At 37.9% G+C, this 24,436-nt stretch overlaps 1 protein-coding gene across 4 annotated transcripts in view; it reads right to left on the bottom strand.

Annotated features, from left to right (window-relative positions):
* The window catches only part of CCAR1 (cell division cycle and apoptosis regulator 1), a 62,030-nt gene that overhangs the window by 32,516 nt on the left and 5,078 nt on the right, over positions 1 to 24,436 (bottom strand). For 3 of the 4 annotated variants that reach the window (XM_039233266.1, XM_039233267.1, XM_039233265.1), the window contains exons 3-10: positions 16,020 to 16,192; positions 15,372 to 15,416; positions 10,589 to 10,621; positions 8,926 to 9,119; positions 7,196 to 7,310; positions 6,890 to 7,082; positions 3,035 to 3,164; positions 2,632 to 2,793 (exon numbers count right to left, since the gene is read on the bottom strand). In XM_039233266.1, the coding sequence (XP_039089197.1) occupies positions 2,632 to 2,793; positions 3,035 to 3,164; positions 6,890 to 7,082; positions 7,196 to 7,310; positions 8,926 to 9,119; positions 10,589 to 10,621; positions 15,372 to 15,416; positions 16,020 to 16,192 (1,045 nt within the window). The remainder of the gene's footprint in view (positions 1 to 2,631; positions 2,794 to 3,034; positions 3,165 to 6,889; positions 7,083 to 7,195; positions 7,311 to 8,925; positions 9,120 to 10,588; positions 10,622 to 15,371; positions 15,417 to 16,019; positions 16,193 to 24,436) is intronic. The other variant, XM_039233268.1, reaches the window with a different exon arrangement.

Consider the following 24,436-nt stretch of genomic DNA (forward strand, 5'->3'; position numbering starts at 1 on the left):
AAAATTGTAATTAATATAGAATGGATAAAAAAAGGGACAAGACCGGTACCAAATAATGAGTACTCTTCAATCAGGTTCATATAGTATAAAAATAAACAAACCTTCATCTTATAGAAAGATCCTAGATCAAGCATTATTTACATTCATAATTAAGCACAATAATCCACATAAAAGCTAAATCCAAATGTTTTTTGCATTCTACATCCCTCTCTGTATTAATGGCAATGATCCATACCCGAATGTTTATTTAGAAAAGAGAATAAATTTCTTGCCTTTTAAATCTGGTATAATGATTTTTTTTTTAAGTTTATTTATTTATTTTGAAACAGTGGCACACTGATTTTTCTAAAGGATGATTTCCCTTTCACCTAAGAAGCAGAACTTGTAAACTAAAGGAACTCAAAGGTAAATCAGTCTGGTAAAAGAACAAAGAATTTCTATTAAAAGCATAACATAAATTGGATAACAACAATTTATAAGATGAAATGATAACTACATTGCCTTTTTTATTTAAAAAAATTTTTTTAAATGTTTATTTTTGAGAGACAGAGTGCAAGCAAGGGAGAAAGGGTAGAGGGAGGGAGACACAGAATCCAAAACAAGCTCTGGGCACTAAACTGTCAGCACAGAGCCCGTCAAGGGGCTCAAACTAAGAAACCTGAGATCATGACCTGAGCAGAAGTTGATGCATAACTGACTGAGCCAGCTAGGCACCCCTGACATTGTCCATTTTTTAAAGACAACTAACGACAAGAGTAAAAAATATGACTTAAATATTTATAGGAGTGCCTTCTTATTTGAAGCCTAAAAATAACAAATATATAATGATAAACCTGTCTGGTGTGGTTACTGACAAAATTATACTTTATTTGGATAAAATTCTATCAAAACAAGGAAAATGTGAAAAACAGATATTTGAGGGTTTTTTTAAGTGTTGCAAACAGAAAGTACGTAATAGTTTCTTAGTTTCCCATCACCAGAATTTTTGAAGTTGTGTTTTATCCTGTAAGATTAAAATCTAAAATAAAACAAAAGATTAAAGTACAAGTGAGTCATCATTTCTTGGCATACAGTTTCTTATAATTGGATTACTAGAAAACAATCTTGATTTCCACAACTATAGATGAGATGTAGAAATTTTAAAATCATTTTTATTTGTAATGGATTGATATGATGTTCTGGAAATTTATTTCAAACTGGTGAAATGAAACTGTGAATATCTAATTCGGAAGGAGAAAGTTGTCGATTTTATATCCTATCCATCAACTCTCCCCCAAAAAGGAGTATTGTAAACCAGAACAGAGGAGTTTAAAAGCAGAGCTGCTCTATTCAGTATCTTTGGGACTGGAGAAGTTGGCTACAGTGAATTTATAGGATATGTGCAGTCTAGAGATATTATTTATTTATTTATTTATTTGCAGTCTAGAGATTTTATTTTATTTTATTTATTTTTTTTTTTTTTAGAGATTTTAAAATATACAAGTAAACAAGAGTAGCCAAGTAGTACGAATTAGAATAGTTGCTCATTTGACCACAAGGCTAGGTGAACATCAACTACACAAAAATTAAGCAAAGTTCCCAAGCAGGATTTTTTTTGGCACTGAGCTGCTTAAGTCAATTATACTGTTCTACTCAATCTAGAACTGAATATATAGAAATTTAATTTTTTTTTAATATTTTTATTTATTTCTAGGATAGAGAGAGAGAGAGAGACAGCGTGAGCAGGGGAGGGGCAAAGAGAGAGGGAGATACAGACTCTGAAACAGACTCCAGGCTCTGAGCTGGCAGTCAACACAGAGCCCGACGCAGGGCTCGAACCCACGAACCGTGAGATCATGACCTAAGCGAAAGTCGGACGCTTAACCGACTAAGCCACCCAGGCGCCCCTAGAAATTTAAACTTTTGATAGACTAGTATTATGAATATTATTGTTTGATAAAATGCAGTTAATAACTTGCATGCATACAGCATGCATACATGTTATTTGGTCCTATGTTCAACAGCTTTAAATACTGCTTTTAATGATTCATTTTTCTTACTTTACGGTCAATTTGTTTTTTCCATTTTTTAATTTATCATATACACACCATTGCCAGTCTCGAGACCTTCAAATAATTCTTCCTTTCCCGTGGACTAAATCAGTCACTTTGCCAATCTGTCTTTTTATGAATTACGCTTTGTAGCTATTACCTAATTGGCCACCACATCCCACCCACCACCATTAAATATAGAATATCTACAACTGCCACAGATTGATCAAGTGCTTTAGACAGATACGTGAACTCAATTTAACCTTAGTAACTCTGCTAGTTAAATTTCCATTTTGCAGGTGAAACTCAGAAATGCTTGGTAACGCACCCACTACCTCTGATTTCAGAAGGCTGACAAACCTATTTATAGATATACACACATACGTAGGTTACCTATCTGTGAAGGTCTATGTAGGTCTATGTTACTATCATGCCCCATTATCACAGGTAACTTGAAATAACTAGTACATTGCCGTATTTTACTTCATCAAACACAATGGACTATGCAAGAAAAATATCACTGTATGTAACACATTCTACCCAATTATACAAAATTAGAAACTGGTAATTCAAGAAAACAACTGAAGGGCAAAGAACTTACCAATCTAATGAAAATTTTGAAAACTGAACTGTGTAACGTGGAACAACACGTCGAACTCTTCGAGGTGATCGTTCTCTCTCTCTCCGAGGAGATCTCTCCCGGGAACGTTTTCTCTGAGGAGATCTTTCTCTGGATCTACGTCTTTCTCTCTCCCTTTCACGACTTAAAACAGAATTTTCTAAAATTACTAATATTTCTCGTATTATTGAAGCGTTCTTCAATAAAATCAATACTTATTATAAGCAAGACTTCAAAATACTTTAATAACTTTTTAAAAGCTATTGTAAAATATGCGTAACACAAGCTTACCACTTCATCACTTTTGAATGTATGCTCCAGGGGCACTGTGCATTCACATTGTGCAACCTTCACCACTAGTAAACTTCTGCTTTTAAATACATACCTTCTATCATCTTTTCTGTTAGGCACTTGATCCCCTCTGTCATTCCTTCCTGAAAATCTGGATGGTGGATCTAATCTCCGTGCTGGTTGTGGCTGTGAAACTATACGGACAGGAGGCTGCAATAAACCAGCTTTAAAAGACACAGGAAAAAAATATTTTAACTTAAGTAAAAGCATCACTTAGTCACGTTTTTACAAACAGAAAAGTTGGCTAATATCTTAAGCTTTGTGGCTCAAAAATCATAGATACTATTTCTTTATCTGTATATACTTTCTACAATAGTTTAAAACCACAAGAGCTAAGGAACCATATAAAACCAGGCCATGGACCAAATCCACGGGCTGCAGTTTGAAATCCCTGATCCAGAGGCACCTGGGTGGCTCAGTTGGTTAAGCATCCAACTTTGGCTCAGGTCATGATCTCATGGTTCGTGGTTTTGAGCCCACATCGGGCTCTGTGCTGACAGCTAGCTCAGAGCGTGAAGCCTGTTTCAGATTCTGTATCTCCCTCTCTCTCTGACCCTCCCCTGTTCATGTTGTCTCTCTCTCAGAAATAAAAACCATTAAAAAAAATTTTTTTTTGAAATCCCTGATCCACAGACAGTAAACCAGAGTGCTGTATAGCAAGATATTCAGGGTGCCAAAGTATCAGCCAAATATTACCCAGAGAAAAAGAGCTCCTTATAATGGAGACCTATGGCAACCACTCTGACCAAGTAATCAAATTTAGCATCAATTAATATAAAAATCTGACACGTGCCTCCTAGTATGGTGCAATATGAATTACAAAACACCACATATAATGTGCTCTTGCAAAAGCCTTTAGATTTAACTCAGTTCATAGTTTATCTGACAGATAGAGGAACAACGTAAAACTATGGCAAGGAATCAAAGCAAATCCAGAATACAACATTCCAAAAGAATCTATAAGTCAATAAGCCCAATTTCTTCAAAAAGTCGACATCAAAAAGGAAGAAAGAAAAAGTGGGAAACTATTCTAGAATAAAAACACTAAAGTAACATAACCAAATACATTGGATAAAAGCTGATTGGCTTTTTGTTTTTCATTTTTGTTTAGGAAATAAAAATAACCTTGAAAAACATCAAGGAGACAGATGGGGAGATTTAAATATATTGAGAATACTTAAATGCTTTTTCTTAGGTATGATAATAGATTAAAGTTACAGAAAAATGGTCTCTTTTAGGAAGGGCATGCTTTATATAGGGATGAAATGTCAATGTCTGCTAATTACTTTAACTGATTAAGCAAAAACTATTTGTACACATGTACATACATAAAACTCAAAGTAAAATGTTAACAATTTTTACAAGATTATAAGTGATCACTATACTGTTCTTTTGACATTTTTATATGCTTGAAAATTTTCATTGTAAAAACTGGAGGAGGAAAAACTAGCTGACTTATGTTTCTTATATTAAGGAATCCTAGTTCCCAATGGAGAAGTCCCTACCCTTCTGCCAAATGAACTTAGTTACACACCAACTCTTCCGAAATCCTCATCTTACCATACTACTTTTCACTCTTCTTTTTTTAAGATTTTAAATAATCTCTCTACCCAACGTGGGGCTAGAACTCACAACCCTGAGATCAAGAGTTGCAAGCTCCTCCAACTGAGCCAGCCAGGTGGCCCAATTTTTTCTACCCTACTCACTGCTTCTGTAAGTTATCCACCAAATTCATGTGACATAACAGCACCAGAAACACTGCTTCCTTCCACCCTCCCACAGAAGCCATTATCTCTCCTTGAGATAATGACAAGGGAAAAATGGTATTTAACTCCCAGCTCACAAACAGAAAACAAAACCTTATGAAAAAGATGAAGAAAAAAAATGAGAGGGGCCGCTGGGCAGCTCAGTTGGTTGAGCATCCGACTTTGGCTCAGGTCATGATCTCACGGTTCGTGGGTTTGAGCCCCGCGTCGGGCTCTGTGCTGACAGCTAGCTCAGAGTCTGGAGGCTGTTTCAGATTCTGTGTCTCCCTCTCTCTCTGACCCTCCCCTGCTCACGCTGCCTCTCACTCTCAGAAATAAATACGACATTAAAAAAAAAAATTAGAAATCACATGACTGGGGCACCCTGCTGGCCCAAATGGAAGAGCATCCTGATTCTTGACCCCAGGGTCATGAGTTCAAGCTCCACATCAGGTGTAGAGATTACTTAAAAATAGGGGCACCTGGGTGGCTCAGTCACTTGGGCTTCCGACTTCGGCTCAGGTCATGATCTCACAGTTCGTGGGTTCGGGCCCCGCATCGGGCTCTGAGCTGACAGCTAGCTCAGGGCCTGTAGCCTGTTTCGGTTCCTGTGTCTCCCTCTCTCTCTATGATCCTCGACTGTTCACACTGTCTCTCTCTCTCAGAAATAAATAAAACATTAAAAATTTTTTAAATAAATAAATAAAATGTTAAGAAATGAATAATAAAACTTAAAAATTATTTTTAAAATGAAATAAAAATTAAAAAAAAAAAAAAAAAGAGAAAAATCACAGGACTAACAGTCATATACTTGGAAGGACCGAGAGCCTGGAAACAGTCTCACATTACCTACTAGGTGTAAGCCAAACATACCCTCAGACCCTGCAGTGCCACCTGACAGCATATGCCCCGGACATATATAGGAGGAGAAACCCATGCACATTCCTGAGACACTTATATAATTAGGACACTTACAGCAGAATTTTCCAAAATCAAAACTAGAATCAATTTAAACATTTACCAAAGAACAGATAAACTATACAATATTCATACATACAATATTATCTAATGATGAAAATGAAGAATGAGCCACATGGAAAACAAAGTATGAGAAACTGTCAAAACATAACATTGAATAAATTAAGTCCTCTAAAACAAATTTTATTATATAAATGGAATCACACACGATGTAATATTCAAAAACAAAGCTAAACTATGTTATGCGGACATGCATAGTTTAGAGGGTAAACTATTAAAAAAGAGTAAACTAGCAATTTTATTTTTTTAATGCAGTGATGGTGCAGGTATTCATTTAAGAACTCATTACACTATTATCTCTTTAATATTCTAAGTGAGAAAATGCCACAATTACACTTAAAAAAAAATACGAATTAAGTAGTCTTATGTTAAGCCAAGGCTATCTTTGTTAACGCTGGTTCAGTAAAAAAAAAAAAAAAAAAGTCCAAATTTGCAAAGGAAAATGTAAAACACAGCTCAATTATTTCACGCACCACAGTTCAATGAAGTACTACCACTAGACAACATATATATATATATATATATACATACACACACACACACACACACACACACACATAAAATGTTATATTTATATGACATTTTCTTCCATTACAGGTAAAACACAAATAAAGGGGGCGCCTGGGTGGTTCAGTTGGTTGAGTGTCTGACTTCAGCTCAGGTCATGATCTCACGGCTCGTGGGTTCGAGCCCTGCGTCGGGCTTTGTGCTGACAACTTAGATCCTGGAGCCTGCTTCTGATTCATTCTCTCTCTCTCTCTCTCTCTCTGTGTCTCTGGCCTTCTCTCACTCGTGATCTCTCACTCTCAAAAATAAATAAAACATTAAAAAAAAGAAAACACCAATAAAGGGACAGGGGATTGATTAATAATGCTAACGTTTATGTTAAGTTCACAAAGAGCAGGTCTTTCTGCAAAAGCAATAAAATAAAAATACTCCTAAACAGGTATAAAAGTAGAATTGGTCTACACTTACACTTCCTTTCAAGTATTCTGGAAATTCCTGCCTTTTTATAATTAAAAGCATGTTCTCTTTATTTTAACAACTAAAGAGTTGTGAAAGTTATGTATGAGTCTGAAACAGAAATGGAACACTGCATATAATACCTTTCTGCTGCGGCTGCTGTAATAAAGGCTGTGGCTGAGTCTGCAATAACGGTGTAATAGAAGCCGCTGAAATCTGCGCCTGCAGCAGTGACTGGGGCTGGGGTTGAGCCTGAACACCAAATGTCGTCTGTGGTGCAATTGGCTGAAGTACAGCAGGAGGAGTCTTCAGTAAAGGTTGAGTTTGGGATTGATTCTTAAGAAAAATTAAAAAATAAAATAAAAATTCTAAAAAGGAAGAAAAAACTTCAGTAATTAGAAGACTGAATCACCAAGTTTTAGTAATACCTAACTCAGTACTTTACATACCTGATTTGGTAGCGTCTGAATCCTCTGTGCATTCCATTTAAAAGGCATATTGGGATTATATGTAGCTTCAACCAATACTCTGTCACCCACTTGGGGGGTTTTCCCTTTGACAGCACTGGAAAAAAATTAAGTTAAATATAAATGCAATTAAAAGATTCTTCCAGAAAACATTTATATTTGTAGTATTTTAACTCAAGTAAGCTATCTGAAATGGAAGTCTAAAAAGCTCTTAAAAAGCAGATATACCTCCTACACTTATTTTATTTAAGAACTGATCATGTCACCCTTCCTATAAAAACACAGGGTTTCAAGTGGAAGAAATCATTTTCCACCTCATTTTCTCCCAATACTGTGTCCTTCCTTCGACAGTACATCTAACTTTTATAACCCAAGAGTAAGATTTCCTTGGGGCTGTAAAGAGATAAGAGAAATGAGATAGAAAATAGAAGACCCATTTTTTTAAATGTCATGCAGTAATTACATTTCCCAAAAAAAGTACTTCTAAGGCAATTCGTTACAAATATATTTGAAATATCCAAAGAAGGGGTGCCTGGGTGGCTCAGTCGGTTAAGCGTCGGACTTTGGCTCAGGTCATGATCTCACAGTTCGTGGGTTTGAGCCCCGCGTCGGGCTCTGTGCTGACAGCTAGCTCAGAGCCGGGAGCCTGTTTCAGATTCTGTGTCTCCCTCTCTCTCTGACCCTCCCCTGCTCACTCTGTCTCTGTCTCTGTCTCTCTCTCTCAGAAATAAATAAAACATTAAGAAAATAATAACAAATATCCAAGGAAAATCTTATTTCATGCAACCACCATCACACTAAAAAAATACTATTTTGAATAGGTTAGTCACTAATCATTCAATTTGATTCACTAATTTTTCAGATGAAAAATGCTTTAGTATATATTGTCCTTAGATATATCAAATAGAAGATTAATTTTAAAAGGCCTATGACTGGGACGCCTGGGTGGCTTAGTCAGTTAGGCGTCTGACTTTCGCTTAGGTCATTATCTCGCAGTTCCGCGGGTTCGAGCCCCGCGTCGGGCTCTGTGCTGACAGCTAGCTCAGAGCCTGGATCCTGCTTCAGATTCTGTGTCTCCCTCTCTCTCTGGCCCTCCCCTGCTCACGCTCTCTCTCTCTCTATCTCTCCTAGAAATAAATAAAACATTAAAAAAAAAAATTTACAAGGCCTATGACTAATTAAATCTCTAATCTTATTAAGTCTGCCCATGAAGAGTTGAAAAAATTAACTCACTCCTATAAAACATGTGTAATGAATTCACCATTAATTACCATGTTCAGTAACCAGAAGATAGCTTCACTTATATTCTCCATCAAAAAAGGCCAGATACAAATATAATACAAACTGGATGACTAAAAAAAAAAAATTAGAAATAAACCACAATCTTATGCCATTATTCAGCCTTATCAATATCCTTCATGCTAAATACAAGAAGGTTAGGCCACCTAGGTGGCTCAGCAGGCTGACCATTCAAATCTTGATTTCACCTCAAGTCACCATCTCGTGGATTATGAGTTCAAGCTCCGTGTGGGGCTCTGCCTTGATGATACAGTGCCTGCCAGGGATTCTCTCTCCCTGCCCTCTCTCTGCCCCTCCCCCACTTGCCTGTGTGACAGGCACATAAGCACTCTTTCTCTCAAAATAAACTGTAAAATAAATAAACAAATAAATAAATACAAAAAGGCATTTGTCAACACCTAAGTTAAGTTTACCTAAGCTGAAAGAATACATCTTCATCCACAAATCCGAACGTATCATGTAGTTTTGTAACTACACCTGTAAAAACACGCTGTTTCTGAGGTTGGGTTTGTTGCTGACTGGATCTGGGTGTTGGATATGATACAGTTATCTGTGCTGCAGGCTGAGGAGTAGACAGGCTAAGGCTTGTAGGCAGGGCAACAGCTGGCTATAAAACAAAATCAACATGAAATTAATAATTTGAAATATTCTAGTAATTAAGAATGACTACTCTAAGCTAACTCAAAAAGCTAAAAATAACCTATTTAAAATTAGGAAATACACATGAACACCTTAAAGATGAGATAAATATTTAAAAAAAAAATCTTAAAAAAAAATCTGCTTCAACATGAAGTTCTCTCAAATGATGTTTTCACAGATTGTTCCAAGAAGAGAAGATACCATAGGGAAACAAGTTTTAAAACCACTGCCTATATTAGGAGTGCCTGGCTGGCTCAGTTGGAGGAGCAAATGACTCGATACCCAGGTTGTAGGTTCAAGCACGATACTGGGTATAGAGATTACTTAAGACACAAACAACAAAAAAAACCTGTGTATTTTAGTCCCCTCTCACAAATTCAAGAACAGTAGTGTCATGAAACTCAGGAAAGTCCTATATAAGTGAAGTAAGTCAGAGAAAGACAAATACATATGATCTCACGTAAGTGTGAAATCTTAAAAAGCACAAAAAATTAACAGAAACAAGAGAACAGATTGGTGATTAACAGAGGTATGGGTAAAGGGAATGGGTGAAGCTGGTCAAAAAACACAAGTTTCTAGTTATAAGGTAAATACAGGGATGTAATATACAGTATAGCAAATACAATACTGTAGTGTATATTTAAAAGTTGCTGAGAAAGCTCTTAAAAGTTCTCATCAGAAAAAAAAATTTGTAACTATGTGAGGTGATACATATTAACTAAACTTATGATAATCATTTCACAATATACACAAATCAAATTATACTATACACCTTAAACTAATACAGTATTATATATAAATTATCCTTCAATAAAACTGGAACAGAAAAGAAAAAAAGTTAACACTTTCATTGATCTTTCCTGGCACAATCAAGCATGAATAACATATTACTGATTAAAACTTCTGTACATAGGGGCGGCTGGGTGGCTCAGCTGGTTAAGTGTCCCAACTTCAGCTCAGGTTAGTTCTCACGGTTTGTGGGTTCAAGCCCCGCATTAGGCTCTGTGCTAACAGCTCAGAGCCCGGAGCCTATTTCGGATTGTGTCTCCCTCTCTCTCTGCCCCTTCCCCACTAATGCTCTGTCTCAAAAATAGACTATATAAAAAAAAATTCTATATATAAATAGGAAGAAAGTCATTAAAAAGAAACAGTAATTCTTCAAGACAAACCATAGTATTTGTTTTACACCTGCCCAATAAGATAAATATCTTAATTTCTACAATTAAAAAAAAAAGTCCTATATACAGTGAAGGAACTCAACATTTCTCAAACTATGACCACAAAATTGTTTTCTCATGAAATATTCACATATTGTTAAACTATTATGTGAGTCCAACCAATATTTATCTTCAAACCCTGAAAGAAACACTAGAATACAAATAAAATTTTGGTCAAGTCTTCAGATATCTAAAATAAATAAAGTAATGGAAAACTAACCTGTGTTAAAAGGGTCTGCTGAGGTTGCTGTAACTGAAAATAGAAAAACATGATCAATCAAAATTGTTTCATAGATGCTTTATATAAAAACAATTCCTATTAAATGGGTACTTCATTTCTAATTAAGAAATAGGGTAAAAACTACCAGAAGTCATTAGGTATAAGGTTTCCTACAACTATTTCTTTTTTTTCCCTACAACTACTTCTAACTGTAGATCTAATATATAAGTAACTCATTCAATGGAGCACCTGGCTGCCTCAGTGAGCAGAGCATGGAACTCTTCACCTCGGGATTTTAAGTCTGAGCCCCACACTGGGTGCAGAGATTACTTAAAACATAAATTCTTTAGGGGCATCTAGGTGGCTCTGTCGGTTGAGTGTCCGATTGTTGATCTTGGTTGGCTGAGGTCGTGATCGCACAGTTCAGGAAATCAAGCCCTGCATCAGGCTCTGAGCTGGCAGTGCAGAGCCTGGTTGAGATTCACTCTCATTACACTTCCCTCACTCGCTTGGCTCTCCTTCTCTCTCTCAAATAAACATTTGCTTGATCTTACAAAAACAAAAACAAAAAACCCAACTAACTTGTTCAATAAAGAAACTGATCTTTTATCTTATTTCAGAAGAATAACACCCACAATAAAATCTCATGAGTCCCTAGACAGGAAAATTTCTAGTTCTACTACATGTTATTCACCATGCTACAGAAATCATTAAGTATCATCTATATGCTACTTGTATCAAAAACTTCATCCGGTATCTATTTGCATCTGGCTGGCTCAGTTAGTAGTGCATGGGACTCTAAATCTCAAGGTCCTGAGCCTGAGCCACATGTTTGGGTATAGAAATTACTTAAAAAATGTATCCTTGACTATCTACATGATATCCTTGATATCTACATAATATCTAATAAGGGGTAAATTCCCATAAATGAATAACTCACACAATCTAACAACAAAAACCAATCTTATTAAAAAATGGGAAGGGCGGGGCGCCTGGGTGGCTCAGTCAATTAAGCGTCCAATTTCAGCTCAGGTCACGATCTCACAGTTCGTGAGTTTGAGCCCCACATTAGGCTCTGTGCTGACCACCGGCACAGAGCCTGGAGCCTGTTTCGGATTCTTTGTCTCCCTCTCTCTCTGACCCTTCCCTGGTCATGCTGTCCCTCTCTTTCTCTCTCTCAGAAATAAATAAAACATTAAAAAGAAATTTTAAAAAACGGGCAGAGGATCTAGACATTTTTCCAAAGACATACAGAAAAGATGCTCAACACCACACATCATCAAGGAAATGCAAATCAAAACTAAACCAAGCTATTACTTCACACCTGTCAGAATGGCAAATTAAAAAATCCAAGAAATTAAGTGCTGGCAAAAATGTGGAGAAACCGTCATGTACTGCTGGTGGAATGTAAATTGGTACAGCTACTGTGGAAAACAGTATGGAGATTCCTCATAAAATCAAAAATAAAAGTATCATATGATCTAATAATTCCGCTACTGGATATTTACCCAAAGAAAACAAAAACACTAATTTGAAAAGATACATGTACTCCTGTTTGCCGTAGCATTTACAAACCAACATATGGAAGCACCCCCTCAACACACACATATACACACACAGGAATGTTACGCAGCCACAAAAAAGGATGAGCTTGTGCTATTTCAGACAACACAGAGAGACCTAGAGAGTCTTATTATGCTAAGTGAGATATGGCAGGCTGAGAAAGACAAACACATAATTTCACTCATAAGTGCAATTTTTAAAAAATGAATAAACAAAAAAGGAGAATCAGAGCTATAAACACAGAGAAACGATGGTTGATGGAAGGGAGGAGGTTTGGGCTAAATGAGTGAAGGAGATTCAGACTTCCAGTTATGGAGTGATTAAGTCACAGGAATGAAAAGGCACAGCATAAGGGGTCCCTGGGGTCTCAGTTGGTTAAGAGTCAACTCCTGATTTCGGCTTAGAGATCTCAGTTGGTGAGACTGAACCCCACGTGGGGCTCTATTCTGAAAGGGTAGAGCCTGCTTGAGATTCTTTCTCCCCTCTCCCTCTCTGCCTCTCAGACTCACATGCAAGCAAACATGCAAACTCCCTCTCTCTAAAGATAAACAGTAAAAAATAAAAAAACAGGGACACCTGGTTGGCTCAGTCGATTAAGCATCCGACTTTGGCTCAGGTCACGATCTCATGGTTCGTGGGTTCGAGCCCTACGTCGGGCTCTGTGCTGACAGCTAGCTCAGAGCCTGGAGCCTGTTTCAGATTCTGTGTCTCCCTCTCTCTCTACCCCTCCCCCACTCGTGCTCTGTCTCTCTCTGTCTCAAAAATAAACTATAAAAAAATTAAATCAAATTAAAAAATTAAAAAACAAAACCGGAATAATTTTTCATAAACTGTAGAAGTTCCTAGTTTACAGTTCTTTTACATTACATTTTACAATAATGCTTGTACAATCTTGCCAAAGACAAAATATGAATCACCAGTCCTAACATCCCACTTTCAGTTCCTCCATTTGGAACTCAGAAAGGGGAGGGATTCTGAAGAAATCATATGTTAAACATACTTTGACACCTACTGTGTTATAAAATGTACCATCAGATGTGCCTTGAGAATACTATATGTAACATTAAAAAAAGTTGCTGGCTATAAAAAAGTTTTTTTAAAAGCATAGCATAAGGAACACAGTGATGTTATAATAGCAATGTAACAAGACAGATGGTAGCCACATTTGCAGTGAACACAGCATGGTGTATAAATTTGTCACATCATTAAGTTATACATCTGAAACTAATGTAACAAATCTATGTCAACTATACTCAAAAAGAAAAACTCTGCCTAATAAAAGAAAATAAAATTAGGGGTGCCTGGGTAGCTCAGTGAGTTGAGAGTCCAACATTGGCTCAGGTCGTGATCTCACGGGTCTGAGGTTCAGGTCCCACATAGGTCTCTGTGCTGACAGCTTAGAGCCTGGAACCTGCTTTGGATTCTGTGACTCCTTCTCTATCTGCCAGTCCCCAATTCACACTCTATCCATCCCACCCCCCTCTCTGTCTCCCTCTCAATAATTTAAAAAAAAAAAAAATCACCGGCTATCTAATTCACATCTATCCCCCTAAAATGAGAAGCATTTGTCATTGTCAGATTTGTCACATGCATGGGGACCATAAAGGACCATACACTTTCCTGCCAATGGTAAAGGATAACATTACCAGAAAATACAAGAAATTCATGTGAAAAGAAAAATATTTACATTATGGAATAGAAAATTGACTTAAGCTGGGATAAAAGAATCTATGTGGGGTCCTATTCAAAGCACTCAGTTTACCTGGGGTTACCATGTATTAGAGGTTAAATCTACCAAATTGCTATTTTTTCTCTAAGTTAAGAATAAAAAAAAAAAAAAGAATAAACAATGGCATTTTTTAAGGCAATCACATTTGAACATTGCCATTTTCATATGGTTTAATCGAACACATAATCTTTAATGATATACTTCATAACTAATAAAATAAGTCTAAAAGTATTTTGAAAAGCAGGCAGACAACTTTGATATCTCTTGTCAAATTTTTATAAGTTCACATCAATATTAGGGGGATTCTATAACCTTCAGAGAAAATGCAATGCTTCTGAAGCCCCAAAGGACTTAGCTAAGGATGAAATTGGGGCATGGATCTAGGGATAGGACCTTATGGATTAAGAAGCCTAATGTTTATCCAGTGGTTTTGGATCCAAGTTTTTGGTCCTTCTCTCATATCTCCTTTTCCCCTCCTGATTCCTATACATCCCAGAAGCTCTCAACAACACTAAGGAAGAAGACTACCACTACTCTTGAAAAGCCTTGAGTGGGTGCTTAGGCTAGAACCTATCTAGATTCCAGCAAAGCAAACTCTTTTTTCCTTGACATGCCTCTCCTTGGGTTCACTTTTTCTTACCTGTTCCTACTATCACAGATATAAGACCCTATAGAACATAAGTATACTATAAGACTAGGGAAAGGGGGCCACATAAACTTGCCTTTACCCTACGTCAGGAGTTTTCAAATTGTTCAAATGTGCTATGAGAGTAGGAACGGGAAAATACAAGGGGAGGCTTCTACCCATTTAACAGCTCTATTTTAATATTTTATATATTGGGTTTCAATACACAATCTCATTCAGGGGAGAGAGGATTCTGTTGCTTTAAAAAATATATATAAAGGCTCAAGGGGTGCCTTTCATTCAGGGGAGAGAGGATTCTGTTGCTTTAAAAATATATACAAAGGCTCAAGGGGTGCCTGCCTGACTCAGTCGATAGAACGTGCAACTCTTGACTCAAAGTCCCACGCTGGGTATAGAGCTTATATTAAAAATAATAATAATAGTAATAAAATAAATAAAAATAAAAAAAGCTCAAAGTCAGTAGTCTATCTAGGGATTAGATTTCAAATGGGAAAAAGGACCTTTTCATGTTCTCATGGTCTAAAACAGCACAGGAGGGCTCGATGTTCCAGACAGAAGTACTGGGCCAATGACTCACTAAGAGAGTGATTCTTTCCAGATTATCCTCTGCATGCTTTCTTAGAAACATGTGACAAAAATGGCTGCTAGTTGAGGATTTGGATTTCCATAGGACATCCCTCCTACATCCCTCTCCTTGGAGGCATTCCTTTTTACCTACCTCATTTCCCTACTCCAAAAGAATTCAAATCATACATTAACTGAAAGGAAATAAAATCTACATAAATTGAATCTGGGACAAATGGCTTTTTTAAAATCAGTTTTTAATACGGAAAATATAAACTAACCTGCTGTTGCACACTATACAAGGCCTGCTGAGGTTGTGAATATTGCTGGAAAAAAATTTTTTTTCAAAGAAAAATATGGATGTTAGTTTTATTCATTCTCAAAAAATGATATACATATATACAAATACATAAACAAAATTACAGTAAAAAAAATTTTTCCTGAACAGCTAAACTTCACCAAAAACAAGCAAAAGATTTATAAGGACTCTCCATTTTAAGAATTTAAGAATTTTAACCACGCAACTGCGCTGCTCCATATATCTTAGGCATATATAATTTTCATAACCTGAAAAATAAACATAAAACCCCACAATGATTAAGCGTTTAAAAAATGAAAGTACCTACTGTGGGTACACAGATATGATAGTTTTCTAGGTCACATATTAAGAGCCAACAAAGGAGTACCTGGATAGCTGAGTTGGTTGAGTGTCCAACTCTCAGGTTTCAGCTGAGGTCCTGATCTTACAACAGCCCCATGTTAGGCTCTGCACTGACAGCATGGAGCCTGCTTGGGATACTCTTTCTCTCTTTCTCTTTCTCTGTCTCTCTCTCTCTCTCTCTCCCCCTCTCAAAGCCCCCCCCCCCCATGCTCCCTTGCTCTCTCTCAAAATAAATAAAAAAATAAACTTGAAAATAATGGAGCCTCACCTGTTGCAATGCAGCTGCAGCAGCTGCAGCTTGTTGCTGCAGCGCGGCAGTCTGAGTTAACTGATAGTTCGCTGGGGTTTGGGTGGTAAGGCCCGCTGCTGCTAATGCAGTCTGCTGTGTGTAAATGGTAGGAGATGCTCCAAGGAGTGATGGCTGTTGAACACCCAACGCAGCTAAAATGAGATTAAAAAGGAAAGAAAAGGAAAACATTATTTGGATCCTTTCTAGAAATCCTCCATGAGTGCTTAGCTATAAACAATGTTGTAACTGCTTAGTAATAACCTAAAGCAGACTTTGAGTAATGCTTGTTAAATTTAACAGATTTGAGTACCATTCCAGATCCCAGTGGCTTTATACTTAAATGTTGATGTCTTGATTGAAAACATAATTTTATAAAATTAAACTACACAATGAGCACAACCAACCTTACCTAGAACAAAAATCTAAAGTACTCTCAAAAAGTATTTTTTGGAAAAAGAGCAGAAAATAAATTGTCTTATTTTAGTAATCTAGAATTTACTGGGTTTTTTTAAAACTATTTAAAACATTTTATTTATTTTTGAGAAAGAGAGAGCATGAGCAGGGGAGAGACAGAGAGAGAGGGCGACACAGAATCTAAAGCACTGAGCCTAACACAGAGCTCGAACTCACAAAACGTGAGATTATGACCTGAGCCAAAGTTAGATGCTTAACCAACTAAGTCACCCAGGCACCCTAGAACACAACCAACCTTATCTAGATCAAAAGTCTAAAGTAGTCTCAAGAAGTATTTTTAGGAAAAAGAGTAGAAAATAAATTGTCTTATTTTACTAATGTAGAATTTACTGTTTTATCTTCAAGGTGAGAATCATACATCACAAATAGTGTTATCCATCCTATAACTTTCTGCTGGACAAAATGTTCATGTACTTCTACTTTGCATTAAAGATTTATAAAACTAGGGGCACCAGGCGGACTCAGTTGGTAGAGGATGGGACTCTCGATCTCGGGTTTGTAAGTTCAAGTCCCATGTTGGGTGCAGATTTCTTAAAAATAAAATCTTAGGGGTGTCTGGGTGGCTCGTCCGACTTCGGCTCAGGTCATGATCTCACAGTGCATGGGTTCAAGCCCCGCATCCGGCTCTGTGCTGACAGCCAGCTCAGAGCCTGGAGCCTGTTTCTAATTCTGTGTCTCCCTCTCTCTCTGACCCTCCCCTGTTCATGCTGTCTCTGTCTCTCTCTCTCTCAGAAATACATAAAACACTAAAAAAAAAAAGCTGAAAAAAATAAATTAATTAAATCTTAAAAGGGTGAGCCTGGGTGGCTCAGTCGGGTAAGCATCTGACTTTGTTTTTTATTTATTTCTGAGAGAGAGGGAGACAGCGCGAGGAGGGGAGGGTCAGAAAGAGAGGGAGATACAGAATCTGAAGCAGGCTCCAGGCTCTGCTCTGGCTGTCAGCAAAGGGCCCGACGTGGGGCTCGAACCCACGAACTGTGAGATCATGACCTGAGCTGAAGTCGGATGCTTAACCAACTGAGCCACCCAGGCACCCCAAGAATCTGACTTTTGATTTCAGGTCTGACTCTGGATTTCAGCTCGGGTCGTGATCCCAGAGTCATGGGATGAGGCCACGTTGTTAGGCTCCCTACAGTGCGCAGAGCCTGCTTGGGGTTGTCTTTTTCTCTCTCTGCCCCCACTTCCCTTCTCTCCAATTCCTGTGCTCTCTCTGAAAAACAAACAAGCGGTTTATTAAACTAGGAAATACAGCAAAGCAACACTTTAAAATCGGTGCACTACTGTAAGGGACAATGCAACAAAATTAACCACATCAACTTAAAATTACCATTTGATTAAACCAAATTGGGGAAAGAATTCAGAAGAACAGATTTAGGTATGTAATTGTTTAATGTATGCTTAGACAGGGCTAAGATTTTACTTGCTGCTTTCAAGCAATTCCACTGAATGCAAAAAAGCTATCAACTAAACACTGCAATCTAAAAAAAAGAAAATAAAACAAAATTGTGTCTAGCATGCTATTATCCTTCCCAAAATTGGATCTTCTGGTACAATAACTAGTTTTCCAGGACATTAAAGTTTGAAAGCAAAAAAAAAAAAAAGGGTCCAAGGTTTAAAAAGCCGAAGAAACAGGGCAACCAACCGTCTCAGCTGGTAAACCATGAGGTCATGGATTCAAGCCCTACAACGGACACAAAGCTTACATTAAAAAAAAAAAGTTGGGGCACCTGGGTGGCTCAGTGGCTCAGGTGATTGAATGACTCTTGATATTATGCTCAGGTTATGATCTCAAGGTCCTGGGATGGAGCCCTGCATCAGGCTCTGCACTGACAGCAAGGAGCCTGGTTGGGATTCTGTCTCCCAAACCCTCTCATATGCACCACCTGCCTTTCAAAATAAATAAACTCTAGGGGCATCTAGGTTGCTCAGTAGGTTGAGGATCCAACTCATGGTTTCACCTCAACCCAGGGAGTCACAGTTTAAGGGATGAGCACTATGTCAGGCCCTGTACTAACACCGCAGAGCCTCCTTGGGATTCTCTCTCTCCCTCTCTTTCTACCCTTCCTCACTTGAGCGTGCCTGTGCACACTAACTCTCTCAAAATAAATAAACTTTAAAAAAATGTATAGGAAAAAAATTTTTTAAAAAGTACAGGAAACAATGAATTAAGAACATATTTTTACTCAGATCCCTTAATATGCCAACTAAGCATTATGAACCTCAAAAGATTGCCATAAAAGTAATATTTACTCATGGAACACGCCCTTTTGCAAAGCATCTTGCTTTTACCTGAAAATAATTGGGAAAAATGCTGCTCTATAACTATTAGCAAACACCCTCATACAAAGAACAGTATTTTGCTATACAAGAAGAGAACTGAGAACATTAATGAACTAAACAAAGCACCTAATCTAGGGGCGCCTGGGTGGCTCAGTCGGTTAAGCGTCTGACTTTGGCCCAGGTCATGATCTCACAGTTCGTGGGTTTGAGCCCCACGTGAGGCTCTGTGCTGACAGCCAGATCAGAGCCTGGAGCATGTTTCAGATTCTGTGTCTCCCTCTCTCTCTGACCCTCCCCTGCTCACGTGGTCTCTCACTCTCTCAGAAATAAATAAAAAAACATTAAAAAAAATTTAAGTAAAAATAAAGTATCTCTAACTTTATGTTAAAAAAACACAAAACTACTGATAGCCTACTGCTGACAGAAAGCCTTACCAGTAACATGAACGGTTAGCATATGTTGTATGTAATGTTATATGCTGTATTCTTACAATAAAGTCAGAAAAGAAAATCCTAAGGAAACTACATTTACAATACTGTACTTTTAAAAGAAAAATATGCATAAAAGTGGACTCACACAGTTCAAATCCATGTTGCTTAAGGGTCAATACCTGTTGGTAATGAAGGGTTCAATTGCTAGAAATTTATGGTAAAGAAATTTATATTCTATTGATTGTATACACCACTAGCTAGTTAATTCAAATTTTGTGAAACCACTGTGCATCTGGCTGTGGCTTTTATATATCTGTGATATAGCCTTTTTTGTTAAATTTTTTCTAATGCTTATTTTTTTTTTTTGAATGTTTTATTTATTTCTAGGAGAGAGAGAGAGACAGCGTGAGCAGGGGAGGGTCAGAGAGAGAGGGAGTCACAGACTGAAGCAGGCTCCAGGCTCTGAGCTGGCAGTCAGCACAGAGCCCGACGCGGGGCTCGAACCCACGAACTGTGAGATCATGACCTAAGCGAAAGTGGGACGCTTAACCGACTAAGCCACCCAGGCACCCCCTAATGCTTATTTCTGAGAGGAACAGAGCATGAGTGGGGGAGGGGCAGAGAGAGAGGGAGACACAGAATCTGAAGCATGCTCCAGATTGAGCTGTCAGCACAGAGCCTGAAGTGGGGCTCGAAACCATGAACTGTGAGATAATGACCTAAGCCGAAGTCGGACACTTAATCGACTGAGCCATATAGGTGCCCCAAGGGCTAAGTTTTCTTAAACCTTTAAGAACTATATATCATTTTCTAAAACATAAAATCAGTTTCATATGACTGAAAAACACTTGTTTTATAATATACTAATAGTTACTATCACTGCTGTATTTTAAAATCCTTATTGCCTTTAAACCTTGATGCTCTATCTTTTCTAAAAGAAATCAGGATTCTGAGTTTATAAAATTCAAAACCTCAAGCTGATGTCAGATACATCCTTTTTTTTTTCATGCTATGCAAAATTATTTAAAGCACTGGTTAAGCAATGATTCATCCTTTGAAATTTCCTATCAACTTGTTCAAAAAGCAATCTTACTATTTAGAAAGAAAAACATGAAGACATGAGAGATTTCTTCATAATGTAAGGATTTACCAAAGTACTTACACACCTAGTGTGTGTAACAAATCATGTGAACAAATCTTTTGTCATTCTTTTCAGATTTCACACAACTACAAAATCTCTGATGCTCCCATGTACGGACTATTTTAAAACTGAATATCTCATTGATCAATGCATTCTTGTGGCTTTCAAGGTTCTACTCTAAGCCCACAATGTACCCACTAATTAGAAATATTCATACCTTTTAAGAATAATAAATTAAGAATAAGAAACGAAGGGGGGGGAGAATAAGAAACTAAGGAAGTCAAATGTACAAATTTCCCTTTATAGAATGAATTTAAGTTGTGGGTAATGTTAAAAAACAAGAAATTAAAGCGCAACATAGTATTTTAAATTAACATATTCTAAGCATTGTATGCTTCTATGACTGTACTGTTTGATACATTAGCCACCGGCCATATGTAGCCATTTGAATTTAAATTAGTGAAAATTTGGGGGCACCTGGGTGGGTCAGTCGGTTCTCTGCCCCTCCCATGCTAGTACTCTGTCGCTCTATCAAAAATGAATAAACACTAAAAACAAAATTTAAAAATTGGGGAGCCTGGATGGCTTAGTCAGTTAAGCATCTGAATTCAGCTCAGGTCATGATCTCATGGTTCATGGGTTCGAGAACCGTGTCGGGCTCTGTGCAGACAGCTAGCTCAGAGCCTAGAGCCTGTTTCGGATTCTGTGTCTCCCTCTTTCTCTGACCCTCCCCTGCTCATACGGTCTCTATCTACCTCTCAAAAATAAATAAAACATTAAAAAATGTTTAACTAGCACTGAGTGTTATGTAGAAGCTAATTTGACAATAAACTATTTGTAAAAAAATAAAAATAAAAAAAATAAATAAAAATAAAAAATGTTTAAAATAAATTTTAAAAATTAAAAAATAAAATATAAATAAATAAATTAGTAAAACTTTGGTGTGCCTGGGTGGCTCAGTCAGTTAAGCATCAGACTCTTGATTTCGGCTCAGATCATGATTTCGCAGTTCATGAGATGGAGCCCCACATCAGACTCTACACTGTCAGCCCAGAGCCTGCTTGGGACTCTCTCTGACTCTCATCAGCTCGTGTGCATCTTCTATCAGTCAATTAGTGAAATTAAATAGAATTAGAAATTTAGTTCCTTAGTTACAGTAACCACACTGTTTTTTTAAATGTTTATTTTTGAGAGTGAAAGCGTGAGCAGGGAGGGGCAGAGAGAGAAGGAGACAGAGAATCCCAAGCAGGTTCCCCACTATATCAGCACAGAGCTTGATATGGGGCTCAAACTCACAACTGTGAGATCATGACCTGAACAGAAATCAAGAGCCTGACACCTAACCGACTGCGCTACCCAGGTGCTCCTCAAAGTAACCACCCACTTAAAGTACTCAACAGGGGGCATCTGGCTGGCTCAGTAGGTTAAGTGTCCCACTTCCGCTCAGGTCATGATCTCACAGTTCATGAGTTCAAGCCCCACATGGGGCTCTGTGCTGACAGCTCAGAGCCTGGAGCCTGCTTCAGATTCTGTGTCTCCCTCTCTCTCCTCCCCCACTCACACTGTGTGTATATCTCTCTCTCAAAAAAAAGCACTAAAAACTTTTTTTTTATTTTTTAATTTTTAAAAAATTTTTAATGTTTTATTTATTTCTGAGAGAGAGAGAGAAAGAGAGAGAGAGAGAGAGCGTGAGCAGGGGAGGGGCAGAGAGAGAGGGAGACACAGAATCTGAAGCAGGCTCCAGGCTCTGAGCTGTCTGAGCTGAACAGAACCCGACGCGGGGCTCGAACCCACGAACCATGAGATCATGACCTGAGCTGAAGTTGGACGCTTAACCGACTGAGCCACCCAGGCGCCCCTAAAAAGTTTTTAAAATTTAAATAAAATAAAGCACTCAACAGCCCTGTGTGACTAGTGGCTACCAAATCAGGCATTGAAGATATATATCCATCATAAAAGAAAGCTCTTCTCGTGGTCAGTGTTCTCTAAGAAAAAGGCAAAGCCTTAACTAATCTGTATTATATGGTTTTCTTACAATCTCTACAAAGATTAATACCCTTGAAGACAACTGCTATCCCATTCTTCTGAAGTCCCAAGGAATTGATAACTAGTGGCTATCGTCTCTTCTAGCTATTATTCAAATAATTGTTGGTCAACAATAATTTCCCTTTCAGGCAGTTGAAGACACTATTCATAATGTCCTATGATTTCTTCTGTCCTTAGTTGCCTTTGATATTCACCTGATTTTCAGTTCTATTTATTTCAAGGAGTCTTGTACGGTCCAAAGTTAATATTCAAGCTTTCAAGATTATTTCCAGGGGCGCCTGAGTGGCTCAGTTGGTTAAGCATCTGACTCTTGATCTTAACTCAGGTCATGATCTCATGGTTCATGAGATCAAGCACTACCTGCCCCTGCCACCTCAAGCGCACTCTCAAAATAAACAAACAAAACTTTTTTTCACTGTTACTTCCAATACATTTTCAGCTATAATAGAGTGAAATTATTTCCCAGATCGTAAAACACATAGTGCACGAGAAGCCACAGCTTTGCATAAACATAAGTTGCATGCTCAAGTTAGGACAGAGAGATGGGCCACTCACTGGTTGATAATAAGTGTTAATGATTCTCTCACTGAATAAGCACAGGTAAGGCATACTCAGAGTCTGAAGGGGGTAAATGAGCCTTAAAAGATTTTATATGTATTTTTCTTTACTCTTGAAATAAGGTTTTAGAGACTACCTGCTATTACACAGCACTAGTAGTGCTTAAAGAGGGTTAAGCCAGGGGCGCCTGGGTAGCTCAGTTGGTTAAGTGTCCGGTTTTGGCTCAGGTCATGATCTTGTAGTTTGTGGGTTTAAGCCCCACATTGGTCTCTGGGCTGTCAGCCCAGAGTCTGGAGCCTGTTTCAGATTCTGTGTCTCCCTTTCTCTCTGCCCCTCCCCAGCTCGTGCTGTCTCTCTCTCAAAAATAAATAAACGTTAAAAAAATTTTTTAATTGTTGTGATTATATACATATACAAATGCAAATATTTCCAGTCAAATCTATAAACTACCCCTAGTCTAGATAATTAATCTAAGGGCTAAAGATTCAATCAGTGGGGCACATGGCTGGCTCAGTGATCCTATAACTCTTGATCCTGAGGTGATGAGTTTGAGCCCCACATTGGCTGTAGACAGTACTTAAAAAGTAAAAAATAAGAGTAAATAAAAATAAATATCTCCTCAAGATTCAATCAGGGGTTGGCCAGCTATCTCTATCAATGTCTATTTATACACAGAAAACTGTTAAAACTTTTGAACCTAAAAGTTCTGGAACCAAATAGGAATGTCACTAAATACATAACACAGCACTTCAGCGAGGAAATGGAATAAAAAAGAAAAATATTAAGAACAATTATTTCACGGGTGCCTCGAGGGCTCAGTCAGTTCAGCATTGGACTCTTGGTTTCATTTCAGGTCATGATCTTTTTTTTTTTTTATAATTAATCCTTTATTTTTTTAAATGTTTTTTTTATTTATTTCTAGGAGGGAGAGAGACAGACAGCGTGAGCAGGGGAGGGTCAGAGAGAGAGGGAGTCACAGACTGAAACAGGCTCCAGGCTCTGAGCTGGCAGTCAGCACAGAGCCCGACGCGGGGCTCGAACCCACGAACCGCGAGATCATGCCTAAGTGAAAGTCAGACGCTCAACTGACTAAGCCACCCAGGCACCCCTCAGGTCATGATCTTAAGGTGCGTGAGTTCCAGCCCTGTGCTGGGCTCCAGGCTGACAGTGTGGAACCTGATTGGGACTCTCTCCGCCCCTCCCCCATCTGTGCACTCATGCTCCTCTCTCTCAAAATAATCCTTAACACACACACACTTCAGTGTGGAAGAAGTGAGATTTGGGCTGGAAAGACAGATCATCTTGAATACCATCTCAAAAAATTTTAAATGAATTCTAAAAGTACTTGAAGATACTTTTGCAGATGAGTAAGAGAAAAATAGAAGATATAATGAACCACAATTCTGATGTCCTAACATGGACTCTCTGGTAATGTTCTGTAAGACCTAAACAAATTTCTTCACCTT

Source organism: Hyaena hyaena, unplaced genomic scaffold, assembly GCF_003009895.1.
Source record: "Hyaena hyaena isolate Hyena2069 unplaced genomic scaffold, ASM300989v1 scaffold_73, whole genome shotgun sequence".
NCBI classification, from domain to species: Eukaryota; Metazoa; Chordata; class Mammalia; order Carnivora; family Hyaenidae; genus Hyaena; species Hyaena hyaena.